The 17,550-nt window shown below is 51.5% G+C and overlaps 1 protein-coding gene across 8 annotated transcripts in view; it reads left to right on the top strand.

Moving 5' to 3' along the window:
* The window catches only part of Crtc1 (CREB regulated transcription coactivator 1), a 77,755-nt gene that overhangs the window by 36,834 nt on the left and 23,371 nt on the right, over positions 1-17,550 (top strand). For 6 of the 8 annotated variants that reach the window (XM_045150931.1, XM_045150915.1, XM_045150905.1 and 3 more), the window contains exons 2-5: positions 8,988-9,104; positions 11,712-11,849; positions 12,733-12,794; positions 14,351-14,445. In XM_045150931.1, the coding sequence (XP_045006866.1) occupies positions 8,988-9,104; positions 11,712-11,849; positions 12,733-12,794; positions 14,351-14,445 (412 nt within the window). Of the gene's footprint in view, positions 1-8,683; positions 8,832-8,987; positions 9,105-10,061; positions 10,110-11,711; positions 11,850-12,732; positions 12,795-14,350; positions 14,446-17,550 lie in introns of all 8 variants that reach the window. The other 2 variants (XM_004666010.2, XM_045150935.1) reach the window with 2 other exon arrangements.

The following is a 17,550-nucleotide window of genomic DNA, read 5'->3' as shown; positions in this document are numbered from 1 at the left end:
TTATACAGGTCTTGTGTCAGCAGTGACAGCTACTGTGAGGTCATAAATGCCATGGCCACTTTGTGTCTTGAGGACAGTATTGTAAGCACTCCTCTACTTGCTTTGGCTCATGCATTCTTTCTACCACTTCTTCACCAGTCAACAGGGTCTTTGTTGTTCATCCCTGCAAATGCCAGACTAGCTGATCTGTGAGCTTCAGGATTTTCCTGACTCTACCTCCTGTTGATGTGGGCCCATTGGGATTACAGATGTACGCACGACTTGTGCCAGCCCTTACGTGGGTGTTATGGCTCTGGACTCTAGGGCTTTCATAGTGCTTCTAACTGCTGAACCATCTCCATAGACTATTGGTTTTACAACACAGGTTGGCCTCAAACTCTGTAGCTAAGGATGTCCCTGAACTGATCCTCCTGATTGTTGGGATGACAGGAGTGTGCCACCACACATGGTTTTATGCTAGAGATTGTGGGAATGGAACCCATGGCTTTGTGCATGTTAGGCAAGCACCCTACCCACATCCTCAACTTCATATATAACTGTCAGTGGTGTCTTCAGAGGGAACAGGGGACATTCCTTTCAGAATGATGACAGGTAACAAGAGACACCCCCGCTGACCTGTGAAAATGTCTGCTTTGTAACCATGGCCCCTCCTTGAATTCAGGCAACCCACTATTCCCTTAGGTGCCTCAGTTTCCCTGCCTGCAAACCAGGGCCACAGACATGTCTTCTCCCTCTGCAGAGCCCCTCTTGAAAATAGGCGCCAGGCCAGCTGGGAGGGTTGGGGTCTCCTCTGGGTGAGGGAGGCCCCATGAAGCAGCTGCACACAGACCCTGAGGGGCTCATCACACCACCCACAGGCCAAGCGCCTTCCTTCAGCAGCGCCACCAACCAGAGAAGCAGAAGGCACTCCCGGGGGCCCACTGATTGGGTCAGGTCTGGAAATTTGGCAGCTGCCTCAGAGACTGATTAAAGGCATTCCGAGGCGCAGGCGTGTTTGTGTATTTGGTTCTGTGTTTACACTGGGGTGGAGAGGAGAGCTGGCTGGGGGCCCTGCTGAGGGTGAGTGACTCAGCCTAGAATCTAACACACCTCTGGTTCATTCATTCCCTTAGCTGGGTCTTTATTCCCCTCTGCCATGAGACAGCCCTCAGGGTGCTGGAGACCCCGAGGATCATAACTACAGCAGAGCAAACAACACTCACCTAAATGTAAGAGTTCAAACTGCCAGACCTCTAGAAGGAAACACAGGGCCCAGCACATGCCTGTCATCCCAATACTCTGAAGGGGAGGTGGGAGAATCAGGAATTGGAGGCCAGCCTGGGTTGCATGGGACCCAGGGGGCTGGTAACAAGATGGCTCAGTTAATAAACTGGGGAGGGAGAGACAGGAGGATCCCTGAGACTTGTTGGCCAGCTACTCACCTACTTTGCAAGTTTCAAGCCAATGAGAGCCCCTGTCTCCAAGCAGGTGGACTGTGTTCCTGAAAGAAATGACATCTCTGGGTGTCTCCTGGTCTCCATACACACGTGCACATGTACCCACCCACATAAACATGCACATACACACACAGAAAATCCTGATATGGTATACACTGTTACCCAGCACTCAGGAGGCCTAGGCAGGATTGCTCAACTATGAAGTCAGTGTGGGCTATGTAGCAAGACTCCATCTCAAAATAAAAACAGAAAGCGCGCGCATGCGTGCACACACACTCACACACACACACACACACACACACACACACCCCACAGTGAGAGACCCTGGCACACCCACTGGTGTTTAATCATCAGATAATGGAACTGGGGGTATGCCTTAGAAATAGAGTGCTTGCCTAGCCTGTGCCAGGCCCTGGGTTCCACCCCCACCCAGCTCAGCAAAAACAGAACCCCCAAAAAAGAACAAGTGTTGGGGAGGACATGAAGTTGGAAGACTCATGCTTGCTAGTGGGAGGGTAACACTGCTCGCCTGCCAGGGAAGATTCCATAATAAGGCATAGGATTGCCATGTGGCCTCTCACGGCTCTGGGCTTCCCTCTGGCATGTGTACCCTTGCCATCTGAAAGCAGGGACCCAAAGCTGAGCGTGGTGGTGCCCACCTGTAGTTGCAGCACTTGGAAGGCTCAGGTAGGAAGATTGCTGTGGGTTCAAGGCTGAGGCTACAGAGTGATTTTGAGATCAGCATGGTCTAGAGTAAGATTATGCCTCAAAAAAAAAATTAAAAAAAGAACACGCACACACACACACACACACACACACGCATGCACACGTGGCCTTAGCCATGCATTGGTGGTGCACGCCTTAAATTCCAGCAGCACTTGGGAGGCGGAGGTAGGAGGCTTGCCGTGAGTTTGAGGCCACCCTGAGACTACATAGTGAATTCCAAGTCAGCCTGAGCTAGAATGAGACCCTACCTCGAAAAAAAAGCTTCAGCAAGGCATGGTTGTGCACACCTTTAATCCCAGCACTTGGAAGCAGAGGTAGGAGGATCACCATGAGTTTGAGGCCACCCTGAGACTATATTAAATTCCAGGTCAGCCTGGCCTACAACAAGACCCTACCTTGAAGAAAAAAAAAAAAAATATATATATATATATATATATATATATATATATATATTTATGTATGTATGTATGTATGTATATGGAGAGAGAGAGAGTCTTTGAAGCAGGGACTTAGACACATACTTGGAACCCTGCATTCACAGATTATCCATAACAGCCCAGAGGTGGAAAAATAACCCAAGTGTCCATCAACCAGTGAACAAATAAACCAACCATGGTGTGCTGTAATGGGTGAGCGTTGGGATTCCCCCCAACCAACTACAACAGAGATGAGCCTCAAAGATACATGATGTGACAGAAGCCAGACACAAAAGGCCACAACTTGTGTGACTCTGGTCAAAAAGCAGATGGATACTGATGGGCTGGGGTAGGTAGCTTGCTTACCAAGGCAGTCTTCCTGACAAAGAGAGAGAGAGAGAGACATTCCACACACCCAGCCCTTACAACAGGCTGGTTTTTGTGGACGCAGCAGTGTTGTTCCTTCCCCACCTTCGTTGTGACAGTCTTGAGTGGCCAGGTCACTGGACAGAGCCACGGTGGGGGGCTGGCCATTGTGACACAAGTGGTCTCTAAGAAAACTACGTATTGGCAATTTCAGTCTGGGGCACTTTGCTCTTGGCAAAACAGAAGTTCTCGTGAGGCTGGAGTGCAGCTGAGGTACCAGCATGGGCTCATCCCAATGTTCACTGAGACATTCGAGGTCCGATTCCGTCCCCAGCATGGGAGGGACCTAAAGGGATGTGGGGGCAAGCTCATCAGTCAGATATTCTAAGTTCTTGTTGTCAGGCTTTGGGAGACAACAGCCTTCTCCCCATCTTCTGGTGTGATCCTAGAAGAAGCTTGGGGAATGGGCTGGGCCAAGGACTTGAGTTTCTGTCCTCATCCTCTGGGTCATCCTGCAAGCCACCCTTCCAGATGCTAGCATCTGTTTTGTAACCAGCCAGCCCCTCAGGTGTGGGACATACTGTATCATGGCTCTTTCTGCTCACGGGGGAAGAAGGAGCTGGAATCCCTGTGGTGAAGGAAGAGTCTGGCTCTTTGGAAGCTGAGGGCTCAGCTGCAGGGAGCAGATGGCACCTCCCCCGGGGAGAACTTGGGGATGTGGGTGGTGACAGGGCTGGGGCAGCATGCTCAAGTGAGGCATTATGCTGTCCTGAAGCAGCAGAGGAGGCGCCATGGCCTTGCTGTTGATGCCATGTGGTACTGCATGTCTTCTGTTCCTGCATTAGCTGTCCTTCCATGCCTGCCCGCCTGCCCACCTACTCTGCTCTCAGACCTGGTGTGCCTCCTGCCCCAGGACCTTTTCACCTGCCATTACTTCCTTTCCTGCCTTCCCCATCTCCTTGAAGCTTTCTCAGCTCATTGAAGTCTCCATGCCACCCAAGACACTTGCAGAATCTAGTGAGTCCTATCTTTCCTTCTCAGAACAACCAGAAGGTGGCTCTATTCCCAGGTCCCTTGTATCTGCCATCTTTATGGGGTTTCAGGACCTGAGTATAAGTCCCTAAAGACCCAAGTTTCATGTAAGGAGCTGTAAGGAGAGGAGCCTTGTTCTTTTCCGTCCTGTGGCTTCAGCTGACATCCTGGCAGCATTGGTTTATCCATCTTCCCATTTCAGCTCATGGGCAGAGGGGAGCCACCCTCTGTAGGTGTGGGGTAACATGCTTCATTCTTGCACACGCAGCCTCTGGTTGTTTGCAAGCTTCCCTGCTGCTCCAGGTGCCCTTCCCAACTGTGACTGGAGCAGGCTGATACCTAGACCTCAGGCAGGGAGATTCCACATGGTGAACTGTGGAAAAGGCACCCCCTCAGGGTGCCAAATGGTGGCTGGTCACCAAGCAAATACTTTGCTGGTGGAGGCAGCACCTGTGCAAAGGCCCAAGGTAGCCTCAGCAGGCTCAGCTGATGGAAGGGTTGGAAGTGAGAATGAAGGGCCAGACCAGTGAAGGGGACAACTGAGGCCTGCTCAGAGCATGTAGTCTTCTGTCCCCATCCCTGCCCCTCCACAACATAGATCCTGTGCAGGATACAGTCCAAGCTGGCCTGGTCCCCTTAATCTCATTACAAGGCCAGCCTGTTGCCATGGTGACTGCTGGCTGGCCTGTCGTGACCAAGGCCACTTTATCTGCAAAGCAAAGCTGGGGAGGGTCATCTCATTCTGTGCAGGGCTTCCTGGGAGCTGCAGAGACACCCATCCCATCTCAGAGAATTAGCTGCAGCTACTTCCCAGGCCAGAGGACAGGGCATAAGCGGCCTTTCCATACAGACCTGCCATTGATGGGGCAGACCCTCCATTAAGTTGTTGCTCTCAAGAGGCAGGCTCAGAACAGCTAGCCTCCAGTCCCAGGAAGGGCCACATCCCAACCTCCAGGGTGAGGGCTTGGGCTGTGAGTGTGGGGTCCCTGCCACATTTGGCTGCTGCTTAGCTGGGTAGCCCCTGTCATTCTCTTCCAGCCTTGGCTTGCCCCTCAGAGAATTGGAGGACATTTCTCTAGAAGGACCTGTCCTTGGGTCAAGCCCCCTGCAAGCATGCCCTCTTCCTCACTTCTGGAATCTGACAGTGTAGCCTTATATGGAAATAATATCTTTGCAGATGTAATTAAGGACTTTTGTTCATTTTGTTTTTTGAGGCAGAGTCTCTTTCTAGCCCAGACTGACCTGGAATTCAGGGTGGCCTCAAACTCAGCAGTCCTCCTACCTCTGCTTCCCAAGTGCTAGGATGAAAGGCGTGCTCCACCATGCCTGGCTGGTTGGATTAGAGGAGTACCAGGTCCAGGAGTGGTCCAGCTGCATTTTGATAGTGGTGTGGGTCATGTCAGGATGCCTATGGATCCTGAATTTCATGGATGCTCAGGTCCCTTTTATAACAAGGGCAGTTTTTGCCATCTATCCTCCCATAAACCTTAACTCTTGGCTAGGTAGCTTAGAATGTCTGATACAATGTGAGTGCTGGGGTAATAGTTATCACACTATATTGTTCATGGGAAAACAGCAAAGAGCCTGTAGATGTTTGGTAAGCTTGTCCTGTTGTTTTTCAGTTGTTTTGATTCATATTTGGTTGGACTTGGGGCCTGCAGATGTGCTAGAAAGAGAGAGATTTAAGGCAGAGTTGCAGAGTGACTCCACAGCCTATAGGAGCTTAGCAGGACAGGAAGGAACCACCAGCAGAACTCTTGTCTTTAACTTTGCTACAATTCACCCTGGGACCAATGCCCTTGCAGAACACCTAGAGGTCCCCATTTAAGGGCCATTCTGGCTGCCTCCCGCCAGAAAGCTGCAATTGTGGAAACATGAGCGTGGCTTGACCAGAGTCTTAAGATGGGTCTCTCTACCACCCATCACCTTGGTGGGGACCAGGCTGTGTTCTCAGCCCAGGGATGGTGTGTGATGCATGACAGAGACAACAGCAGGAATATTGGTACTCGGTTGCTATCCCCACTGGCCCCAAGGGCCAGGTGCTGCTCAGATAGATGGCTGGCACAGCGTGAGGTTAGTGTGAGATGTTTGAGATCCACAGATTGAACTAGTGTTCTGGAAAGGCTACAAGAGGCATACATAGGTGGGTCTGGCTCACTCTAGGACAGTGCTCACTGAAGGTTCCCTGTGGTCACAGGGTCCAGGAACCCAATGCAGCAGCCTCTAGAAGATGAGACTCAGGGACCCAAGCAGTCTCAGGGTAGGGTCCAGGAGGGTGAAAAGCTCACAGCCAAAGGGCCTTTCAGTCCAGGAGGCCAAGCAGCTGTGAGCAGATTGCACGGCTCAACCAGCAGCACTGTGTTGAGGTCATGTCCATGATTTGGACTTTACCCAGCGGTGACTGGAAGGGAGGCTATAAGATGGCACTCAGAGTCCTACAGCAGTTTCTGCTGTGTTTATGTATGTCCACAATAAAAATGGTATTAGATGGGCTGGAGAGATGGTTTGGCGGTTAAACTCTTGCCTGTGAAGCCTAAGGATCCCAGTTCGAGGCTTAGCTCCCTAAGACCCACATTAGCCAGATGCACAAGGGGGCGTAAGCATCTGGAGTTTGTTGGCAGTGGCTGGAGGCCCTGGCGCGCCCATTCTCTCTCTCTCTCTCTCTCTCTCTGCCTCTTTCCCTGTCTGTCACTCTCAAATAAATAAATAAAAACAAAATATTTTTAAAAAATGGTATTGGAAAGCCAGGTGCGGTGGCACACGCCTTTAATCCCAGCACTTGGAAGGCAGAGGTAGGAGGATCACCATAAGTTTAAGGCCACACTGAGACTACAGAGTGAATTCCAGGTCAGCCTGAACTAGAGTGAAACCCTACCTCAAAACAAACAAAAAAGGTATTAGAGCCAGGCATGGTGACACTTCCTGGAAACCCAACACTTGGGAGGCTGCGGAGGGAGCAAGCCATTATGAAAGTGAGTAACCTCCCACCTACCTTCAGCCTGGGCTCTGAATCTTGGGCAGGGCCTGTTCTTATGACCTGGAATCCAGACTTGGACTCTAGGCTCTAACTACCAGCCCTAAGTATGACCCAAGCTCCCACTTCTGCAGCCTCTTTGTCAACAACTGTAAGAACATGAGAAGCATCTGAGCCCTGTGTCTGTCCTGAGCTCTCAGTTAGGGACAGCTGTGGCCTGCTTGACTGTGTCTGCAGGGCCAGCACCCGTTCTGTACTAAGTCATGCATCTCCTGCTGCCTGCATTTCTGAGGTCACTCGGACAGGGCCCGAGGCCTTCTGCAATTCAGTCATAGCTGATGTGTAGCTTCCAGAAGAGCCATCGGCTGGCTGTGTGTCAGCTCCAGACAGAGAACAGTGGTGTTCATCCATCTCATTCATTCCCACCTATATAACTCATAGTAGAAAAAGGTAGCTGGGCATGGTGGTGCACGTCTTTAATCCCAGCACTTGAGAGGCCAAGGTAGGAGGATTGCTGTGAGGTTGAGGCCACCCTAAGACTATAAATTCCAAGTTATCCTGGACTAGAGCAAGACCCTACCTCAAAAGAAAAAGGAAAAAGAAAAGGGTAAACTGAGGTCTAGAAGGGCTCATGGCCTCCAGAACCACATGGTGTATGAGAAGTAGATTTCAGTGGGCATGGTGGTACACACCTGCAATCTCAGCACTTGGGAGGAAGAGGTAGGAGGATCTGTGAGCTCAAGGCTGGCCTGGAACTAAAGAGTGAGTTCTAGGTCAACCTGGGCTTAAAGTGAGACCCTACCTCAAAAACAAAAACACAACAACAAAAAAGTAGATAGCATAGACCCATCACACAGCTGGGGCACAAGAAGGTATACGTATAGACAAGGTATTGTGGGAGGTCTGAGGCAGGAGTGAGGGTCAGGTGTTGTCGGGTCTTTACCCTGCTCAGCCTTCTCCATTCTGGCTAGTTTCATCTCCTGACTCCTGTGAGGGATGCAGTGAGGAGCTGCGGGTGGGTTTGCTGGGCTGGCAGTCACCAAGGACGGGAAGACCAACTCTACACACACCACACAGGTGCCTGCCAGAGAAGTACCTAATAATGAGAGGTTAGTCTTCCTCTGGGCTTCCCTGTAGCTCACAGGAAACAGCTGTTTACCTGGGCGAGGTGCTCTGCTGGGCATGCAGCCAGTTTGAGCTCCACTTCCCTGTCCGGTGTCTGAGGCCCTCCAGGAAGCTGGGGCTAGTGTGGGAGAGTGGGGTGGGGGGAAGCTGGGCTGCTGGCTGCCAGCAGTTGTTTGTGAGGGAACGCAAGCTGGCTGTGTTGTGTACACAGTGCGGAACCCTAGCAACCGCCCAGGCTTGGCCAGAGAAAACTACCTTCCTGCATGCCCAGCCACAGAATCCAGGCCATGAGGTAGGTGTGGAGGACCATCACCTCTGAGGGCCATTGGTTATGCTACCTGAGCCAGAGACACCTGTCAGTGTCCCTTGTAGATCACTTGAGACCAACTCCCTATACCCTTCCAAGGCTGGACCAGCCCCACCGGCTCTAAAGCGTCAGGGTTGGGGAGCAGATAGGCTCTCACAGAGCCACACAGCCCTGTGGGTGTTAAGAGAGGCCTCAAGGCCACATATGCACAGCTTACAGGCAGCCTGTGTTCTCCATCAGAACATCCATACCCCATGTCCAGTACCCACTGCAGCGTCTGGCTAAGGAGTTTCTCTTGCAGGTTCCAGGTCTGCTGGCCTTGTGAGTCAGTCAGGCAGCTGCCGGCTCTACAAATTCCTGTCAAGATGTTCCTCAGGGCATGCTGCCCTGCCCAGGGAGGATGGCCTCCATAACCTCAGGTTCTGCCTGTTGTCATTTTTGGCAAGGAGGTACTTGGCTTCTTGGAGAATCCAAGACACTGGGTCCCCACAGTCTGGACCCCACTGCCTAGATTCTTTGAGTATGGCTTGCTCTGGGGTTCTGTTCGGTTCTCTGGGGAGGTTCCCCCTTCCTGCATAGCCACAGTTGGGTGGCTTCTCTTGCAGCTTCAGCTCCAAAAGTCCCAGTACCTGCAGCTGGGCCCTAGCCGTGGCCAGTACTATGGCGGGTCCCTGCCCAACGTGAACCAGATTGGGAGCAGCAACATGGACCTCTCCTTCCAGGTGAGCCCAGTACCCTTTCTGGGGACTCCCCACTGTCCCTCATCTCAAGTTTGACCCACTCTGGGCCCCACTCCAACCACAAAGTGTATGACATACTCCTGGGGTGGCTAGTGTCACTGATGGGCAGTCTTCCATCTCCCACCGACTTCTTGTCTATCCTGGATTCTAGAGGAAGTGGAGTAGCACAGCCTTGGTTCCCCAGCTCTCCACAAGTCCATAGACCCCAAAGCTAGCTCTCTGCTTGGCCGCCCACGAGTGTTCCAGAAGCTGCTGCACCTGCCGGCCGGCTGTGCGGCCTCTGGAAGTGCTCGGGGCCTCGGAGGCTTGGCTCCAGCCTGCTTCACTAATCCGCAAGCCCGGCAATTCTCAGAAGGAAGCTGGCCGCCTGACCCCACTTGTCTACAGATGTTTCTTGGCAGAGTCCACACAGCGTGGCTCCCCCAGGCCACACGGCTGCTGTCATAAATAACAAGAGATAAGGGCCTGAGTCCTCTTTCCTGGCGCAGGTCTGCAGGTAGAAGCCCAGTTGGATGGTGTCTGGGTTCTGCACAGACAGCCCCCCCCCCCCCAGTAGTCACACATTCCTCGTGGCTGCCACAAGCCTGGAGCAGCCATACCTGCAAGCACCAGCTAGCTGAGCAGAACAATTGGGGCTACAGCCAACACTGTATCCCTCTGCACCAACCCCCAACTTCACCTTCACCATAGGATGTGGCAGGGGTCACCCTGGTCTTGTTGGAGTATCTCCTGGATAACTGCATACAACACACACCCAAGACTGTGCAACAATGATGCCACCCTGCTGTCTGCCGAAGCTTCCCCATCCTGTCTGTGTCCTGGCCCCTCTTCCCTCACCAGGGCATTGGGGCACCTGCCTGGGGGCCATGTTGAGCCCTCTCAGGCTGAGGCCTCTGTGCCTGTCAGGAGGCTCAGAGCCTCACTTCTTTGCATTTTCAGCCCAGCGGATTTCTGGGGGAGGCCCTGGCAGCGGCTCCTGTCTCTCTGGTAATTGAGCCCCCAGGCTAAGGCCATGGCATCCCTGACATGTGTTTGGGCACCGAGTATACTCAGGTCCCCCACATTGCTGTCCCTGTAACTCCCAGGGAGTCATCCAGTCCACCTACCGCAAACTGATCTGCTCTGCACGCCCATCTTGGGAAGTGCGTATGGACACATCAAGAGCCTCCCCCCACCGGGGACTCTTGGGGTCCTTCTGGTGCGGACACCATGTGTGCATATCTGGGGTCCGTTGCAGAAGAATCCAAGCATGTACCCCAATTCTGCATGGTCAACACTCCAAATGCACATTTGGGAGTGCTCTGGTCCCAAACCAGGCTGGCAGGCAGGGCCTGGAGAGGTGGGCTTGGCCTGATATGCTGGGTGGGGCTTAGGGAGCTGGGGGAGTCCTGGGAGTAGGTGGGGCTCAGAGAGCTGGGAGAGACTTGATGTCTATCTGAGTGGGGCATATCATGATTGGGAAGGGCTTGTATGCAGGGCTTGGGCTAGAGAGTTAGGAAGGGCGCAGGTCCAGAAAGCTAAGTGGCACAGGTCAGGCTTTACTGTCCCCTGGTTTTGTTTCAGTTGCCTTAGTTTCCCCTCTGGGGGAAGTTCATGGCCATCTTCTCTGCTTGCAACCTTTCAGTGGGTAAAAGTGCAGAAGGCTCAAACCAATGGGGTCTTTACTGAGTCAAAGACAGACTTGGGAGACCCCACACACCAGGCATCCCTGAGCTGTGGTCATATGCAGGAATAGTCACAGTCTCGTTTTAATAGAATTGCTTTTTGTTTTAAGAGACAGAAGGACCCAGGGGCCAGATGGTAAGAGGACTTGACATGTTCAGAGCTGGTGGAAGACAGCTGGTCTGGACCTATCAGATGGTGACAGGGTGACACAGGGCCAGGGTGGGCAGTGCACAGGTTTCTGGCAGCCCTGAGGATACGGAGGATGGCATGAGGTGCCAGCTCAGGTGGTGGTAGAAGCCCCATCCGGCCATGTTGTTGGCCAGGGCTCCTGAAGGCGCCTGCACTTGGCTTCTGGCAGTGCATGGATGAGGGGCTGGGGGGTGATACAGGAGTGGGGACCAAGGCTCAGCCCAGCACTGCTCCAGGCTCTGCTGGGATCCCTTGGGAGCAAATGCTGGGCCAGGTGGGCCTAGACACAGCTCTGGGCTGCAAGCCCCAGGGGCCTCTCTTGGCAGGTCCCTCCAGGGATGACGTAGGTGGGGACAGGAGGCCAGCCAGGCCCAGGGGGAGAGGGCGGAGGCCTGTCTGCACCTGGCCTGGCTGGGGAGGGCTGCTCGGCCGTCTGCACCCCTGGCATCCTGGCCAAGCTTATGCCGCCCTGTCTGGCCCATGCATGCCAGTCTCACTGCACGTCTCCTGTCCATGCTGGGATATCCCCACCCCAGGGCTCAATGGACAGCAGGAGAAAGCCCGTCACAAGCTGCAGAGTAGAATCTGCATTGTTTCTGGAGTGGGGGTGGAAGGGCAACAGATCCTGAGGGCAGAGCTGCAGGGGACCTGAGGCCACTACTGATAACCAGCATTTGGGTTTCTTTCCTTGTTTCTGTCTCCTCCCTCCCTCCCCTACCCCTTCTTTCTCCCCAGACACCCTTCCAGTCCTCAGTCCTAGACACAAGTCGGACCACACGGCACCATGGGTTAGTGGACAGAGTATATCGTGAACGCGGCAGGCTTGGCTCCCCACATCGTCGGCCACTGTCAGTGGACAAACATGGACGACAGATATCCTTTTCCCAGAGGAAGAAGCAAGATGGAGGGACAGGCCCTGAGTTTGCCCAGCAAGTTTTGATGGGGCTGCTGCTACTGCTGGCTGTGGGCACAGAATCAGGATAATACAGCAGGGCTGCCTGGAGGAAACCTTGGACCAGGTGTGGGACCAAGCAGATAGGGCGAAGAATTAAGGAAGATGATCCAGACCAGGGAGGCCTGGTCTACCTGGTGGAGTCAGGAAAGCCATTGGCAGGAACATAGTCCTCATGAGCAGTACAAGGAGGAGTGCCCAGCTGAAGCAGTGGGTTTTGAAGTGGAGTGGGGACTGAGCTGGGCCCAGATGGATGTGAGGGTGTCTCTGCTTCTCTACAGATGAGAATCTGCTAGGGTCCCCCTTCTAACTCAGCCATTCCTGTATTAAGACAGCCAAATCCCCATCACGAGAGAGGCCTTAGATTCCTCCAGCACCCTCCCCCGCCAAGTCTCCAGAGGAGTACTGTCTATCCCACCCCTCTCTGCTTCTGAGCCCCTCAGCTCCTGGAGTCACCCCACTAACCCCGAGCAAAGAAAGGGTCAACTGAAAGCCTCTAGGATAGGCCTCTGGGCCTGGAGCCGAGGATCCAGCCGGTGGATGGTGCTGAGTGGTAGGTGGACAAGGCCAACCCCTGGGGAACCCCTGCACTGAGGACTGCTCCCAGCCAGGCAGGAAATGTCTGTAAAGCAGCAGCTGCCCTCTTTGCCAGGCCCCAGCTGTTGCAAGGACTTGGAAGCTGAGGCTTAGGCCACTCCTAGCAGTTCACAGCAGCCTGGCTCCTGGCCAGTGATTCCTTCTCGTGGATGAGCACATTGGCATAGGGGGGTCAGAGCCAACAGCAAGTCCCCTTAACTTACACACGCTGACAGCTGCCCCTACGGCACCATGTACCTGTCGCCCCCTGCCGACACCAGCTGGAGGAGGTCAGTGACTGTGCCCCAGCCTCTGGGGGGAAACAAACTAGGCCTTTGTCATGGTCGTGCATGGAAATGCAGTGTTCAAGCACTGAAAAGTGGTCAAATAAGATACTTCCTGAAGGTTCCAGAAGTCAGTTCTTGCTGCAGTACTGAGTTCACCACATTGGGAGTCCTCAAAAGCCCCCGCCTCCCTCCATCCCTCTCTTTCTTCATTCTTCCTTTCCCTCCTTTTCCTTATAGATTGGACAGTCAGAGTTATAGTTGCTTTTTTTCCCATCTTTATCTTTCTTATTTAATTATGAGGTAGGATTTTGTTTTGTGGTCCAGGCTGGCCTCAAACTCCTGGACTCAAACAGTTTACTTTTACTTTTTGCAGTGCTGGTATAGAAGCCAGGGTCTTCATGCACAATAGGCAAGTAATACACTAGTGGCATAGAAGGCGCTGGCACTATACTAACGTAGTATACTAACCCACTAGCCACATGGAAGGAGCCGGCACTATATGATAACATCAAGCATGGTTATACATGCCTCTTGTCCCAGCCTGGGAGGTTGAGGCAAGAGAATCAGAAGTTTAAGGTTATCCTTAGCTACAAATCAAGTTTGGGGCCAACCTGAGCTATATGAGATCCTGTCTGAAAAAAACACAACAGAGCTGGACATGGTAGCACATAGCTTTGATCCCAGCACTCAGCAGGCAGAGGTAGGAGGATCACTGTGAGTTTAAGGCCACCTGAGACTACATAGTAAATTCCAGGTCAGTCTGTACTAGAATGAAACCCTACCTCAAAAAACCAAAAAATAAAAATAAAAAATAGAGCTGGGCATGGTGGTACATACTTTTTATCATAGTACTCAGGAGGCAGAAGTAGGATGATCAAAGTGAGTTTGAGGGCAGCCTGAGATTGAGATGACATAGTGAATTCCAGGTCAGCCTGAGCTAAAATGAGACCCTACCTTGAAAAAACAAAAACAAAAAGGCTGGAGAGATGACCCAGCAGTTAAGGTGCTTGCTTGTAGGGCCTAGGTTCAATTTTCCAGTGCCCACATGGAGCCAAATTCACAGAGTGGCACATGCACCAAAGGTTTGTGGTTGCAGGAGGCCCTGACATGTGCATATTCTCATTCTCTCTCTCTCTCTCTCCCCCTTCTCCCCCCCACCCCGTGTTTGTCTCTGTCTTGCTCTCTCAAATAAGTAAATAAAAATATTTTTTTAAAAACTAGGGCTGTGTGGTATGCACATCGTTTTCTATGTCCATGTTCCACAAAGAAATTGGATTCAGAGAGGTCAGACTACTGGTCTAACGGCCACAGCTGATGAGGACATCTCAGCCACTGTGTATCTCCGTAGCTCTGCTAAGGGAAACCACCAACTGCTCATTCTTTGGCAAACAATGTTCTCAGAGCTTTCATCAGCTGCAGCAGCTTGCAGAATGACCCACAAGGGCTACCTCATCCCATGGGACCTGTTCTGGATGTGTGTGGGGGACAGAGACTGTCTCTCCCATAGGTGGGTCAGGAGTGCTCCATCTTATGGGCCTCATTATCTCTTTGTTCCCCAGAACCAACTCTGACTCTGCCCTGCACCAGAGCACGATGACACCTTCCCCATCAGAAGCCTTCACTGGTGGATCCCAGGACGCACACCAGAAGAGAGGTATGGCTAGGAGGCTTGGTGTCATTACTAGGATCAGGCAAACCCAGCTGGTGATCCCTGTGCTGCAGGAAGTCATCAACCCATGAGTGAACACATCGATGAAGTAAGACTGCTGCAGGCCAAGGGGTCTCAGAGGTGGGGCTACTCAGGTTAGGTTGTTTTTTTGTTTTGTTTTGTTTTTTTGGTTTTTTTGCCTTTTTTGTTTTTGTTTTTTGTTTTTTGAAGCAAGCCGAACAGATTGGCCTTTTTTGTTTTTTAAGAGAGTGAGAGCACACACACACAGGGGAAAGAGAAAGAAGTGGGGGGGAGAGACAATTGGCATACCAGGGCCTCTAGCCACTGTACTTGAACTCCAGGCTCATGTGCCACCTTGCATGCTTGCATCACCATGTGCGTCTGGCTTACATGGGATCTGAAGAGTTGAACATGGGTCCTTAGGTTTTGCAGGCAAGTGCCTTAACCACTAAACCATCTCTCCAGCCTGAGTTTAGTTTTTGTTTGTTTGTTTGTTTTTCAAGGTAGGGTTTCACTATAGCCCAGGATGACCTGGAATTAGTCTCAGGGTACCTCAAACTCATGGCAATCCTCCTACCTCTGCCTCCCAAGTGCTGGGATTAAAGGCATACACTACCACACCCAGTTTTGGTGTTGTTTTTTTTTTTTTTAATTTAATTTGAGAGAGGAAGAATGGGCATACCAGGGTCTTTAGCCACCACAGATGAACTCCAGACACATGTGCCACCTAGTGCATCTGGCTTACATGGGTTCTGGGGAATCGAACCTGGGTCTTTAGGCTTCACGGGCAAGTGCCTTAGCCGCTAAGCCATCTCTCCAGCTTGTAGGTTGGGTTTTGAAGAGTGTATAGGTGTTTATTTTAGAGACCCTCTGTAAATGCTCATGGCCTCTGTCCCCATATTGAGGTATGGTAGGAGGTCTTGATGCTGTGCCTGTGATTGTTTGATATGGAGCATCTTCTTAGTTTATGCAGAAGTGTAGGGTAGAGCTTCACTTTCAGGTACAGTTTGATCCAAAATTTTACCTTGAACAGTTCTCTAGCTCTACTGCTTAGAACAGTTCTTAGCCCTCTGGGAGACAGGTACAAGGGCCTGTATGAGGAGGCAGCCAGGGAAGGCACTAGTGTGGAGGCTGTTCTGAAGCACTCTCTTCCCTAGCAAGTCCCCCCAAACATGGCTTCTTTGGTGGGTATGAAGGATTCACCTTCTACTAGAAGAAAAGCAAGACTTGGGATCATGGCTCTGTAGTCAGGCTGGCCTTGGTGTGGGAGAAGACACTGGCACTTTTCCTGCCCCTCACGAGGGACTAAGGCAATGACAGGATGGGGATTGTCTGATTCCTCTCTACACCCTCAGCCCGCCTCTCCATTTCTGTTCCATCTGGCTTTGCTCATGGGTCTATAAGTGGCAAGACGAAAAAATGAAATGGCCAACAGGTGTTTAAATGTCAGGTTAAGGGAGCTGGGGAGATGGTTCAGTAGGTAAAGTGTTTGCTATGCAAGTGTAATCCCCAGAACCCACAGAAAGCAGACTACAGTAGTGCCAGAATCTATAATCCCAGGCCTCTTGCAGTGATAGGGAGGTCTTGGGAAGCTGTCTGGCAGACTCTGCCTCAACCAAGGTGGAAGGAAGGTGAAGACTGACACCCCAGGTTGGCCTCTGACCTCCACATGTGCTGTGGAACGTACATACCTGCCCTGACACCTGCTCCTGTCCTGGGAAGGATGTGTCTCTGAGGGATTAAAGGCATGCACTACCACCTCCAGCTCAACTTTTAAAATTTAATTAATTAATTATTATCTTTTTTTTTTTTTTTTGTTTTTCGAGGTAGAGTTTCGCTGTACCTTAAGCCGACCTGGAGTTCACTATATAGTCTCAGGGTGGCTTGGACTCATGGCAATCCTTCTCCCCTTGCCTCTTGAGTGCTAGGATTAAAGGCATGTGCCACCATGTCCAATCAAAATATTTTTTCTTTTTTTTTGTTTTATGTTTATTTATTTATTTGAAAGTGACAGACAGAGACAGAGGCAGAGAGAGATAGAGTGAGAGAGAATGGGCATGCCAGGGCCTCCAGCCACTGCAAACGAAGTCCAGATGCATGTGCCCCCTTGTGCATCTGGCTAAGGTGGGTCCTGGGGAGTCGAGCCTCGAACCGGGGTCCTTAGGCTTCACAGGCAAGCACTTAACTGCTAAGCCATCTCCCCAGCCCCAGTCAAAATATTTTTATTTATTTATTTATAAGCAGAGAGATATAGGGAGAAAGAGTAAGAGAGAATGGGTGTGCCAGGGCCTCTAGCCAGTGAAAATGCATGCACCACTACATCCGGTTTTATGTGATTACTAGAGAATTGAACCTGGGTTGCTAGGCTTTCCAGGCAAGCGCCTTTACTGCTCAACCATCTCTCCAGCCCAAATAAAATATTTTTTAAAATAATAAGAAGGGCCGGGTGTGGTGGCACATAGTTTTAATCCCAGCACTTGGGAGGCAGAGGTAGGAGCATCATCATGAATTCAAGGCTACTCTGAGACTACATAGTGGATTCCAGGTTAGCCTGGGCTACAGAGTGAGGCCCTACCTCGGAAAAAAAAGAGGTGTGCCTAGGAGGTGGCTTAGGATTTAAGGGAGCTTGTTTGCAAAGCCTGCCAGGTTAAATTCCCCAGCCACATAAAGCCAGATACAAGAAATAGAACAAGCATCTGGTATTTGTTAGCAGTTGCAAGAGACCCCACTTCACCTATACATAGATAGGCACAAATAAATAAATGAAAATATTTTAAACAGCCAGGTGTGGTGGTACATGCCTATAATCCTAGCACTTGGGAGGAGAGGTAAGAGGATCACTGTGAATTTGAGGCCACCCTCAAATTCATACATAGTGAATTCCAGGTCACCCTGAGCTAGAGTGAAACCCTACCTTGAAAAACCAAAACAAAGAAGGCTGGAGAGATGGTTTAGAGGTTTAGGCACGTGCCTGTGAAGCCTAAGGACCCAGGTTTGATTCTCCAGGTCCCATGTAAGCCAGATGCACATGGTGGCGCATGTGTCTGGAGTTCCTTTGCAATGGCTGGAGGCCCTGGTGCACCTATTTAT

Source organism: Jaculus jaculus, chromosome 1 (assembly GCF_020740685.1).
Source record: "Jaculus jaculus isolate mJacJac1 chromosome 1, mJacJac1.mat.Y.cur, whole genome shotgun sequence".
Lineage (NCBI taxonomy): Eukaryota > Metazoa > Chordata > Mammalia > Rodentia > Dipodidae > Jaculus > Jaculus jaculus.
Note: the sequence above shows the minus strand (reverse complement) of the source record. Positions and strands in the feature narration are given on the sequence as shown.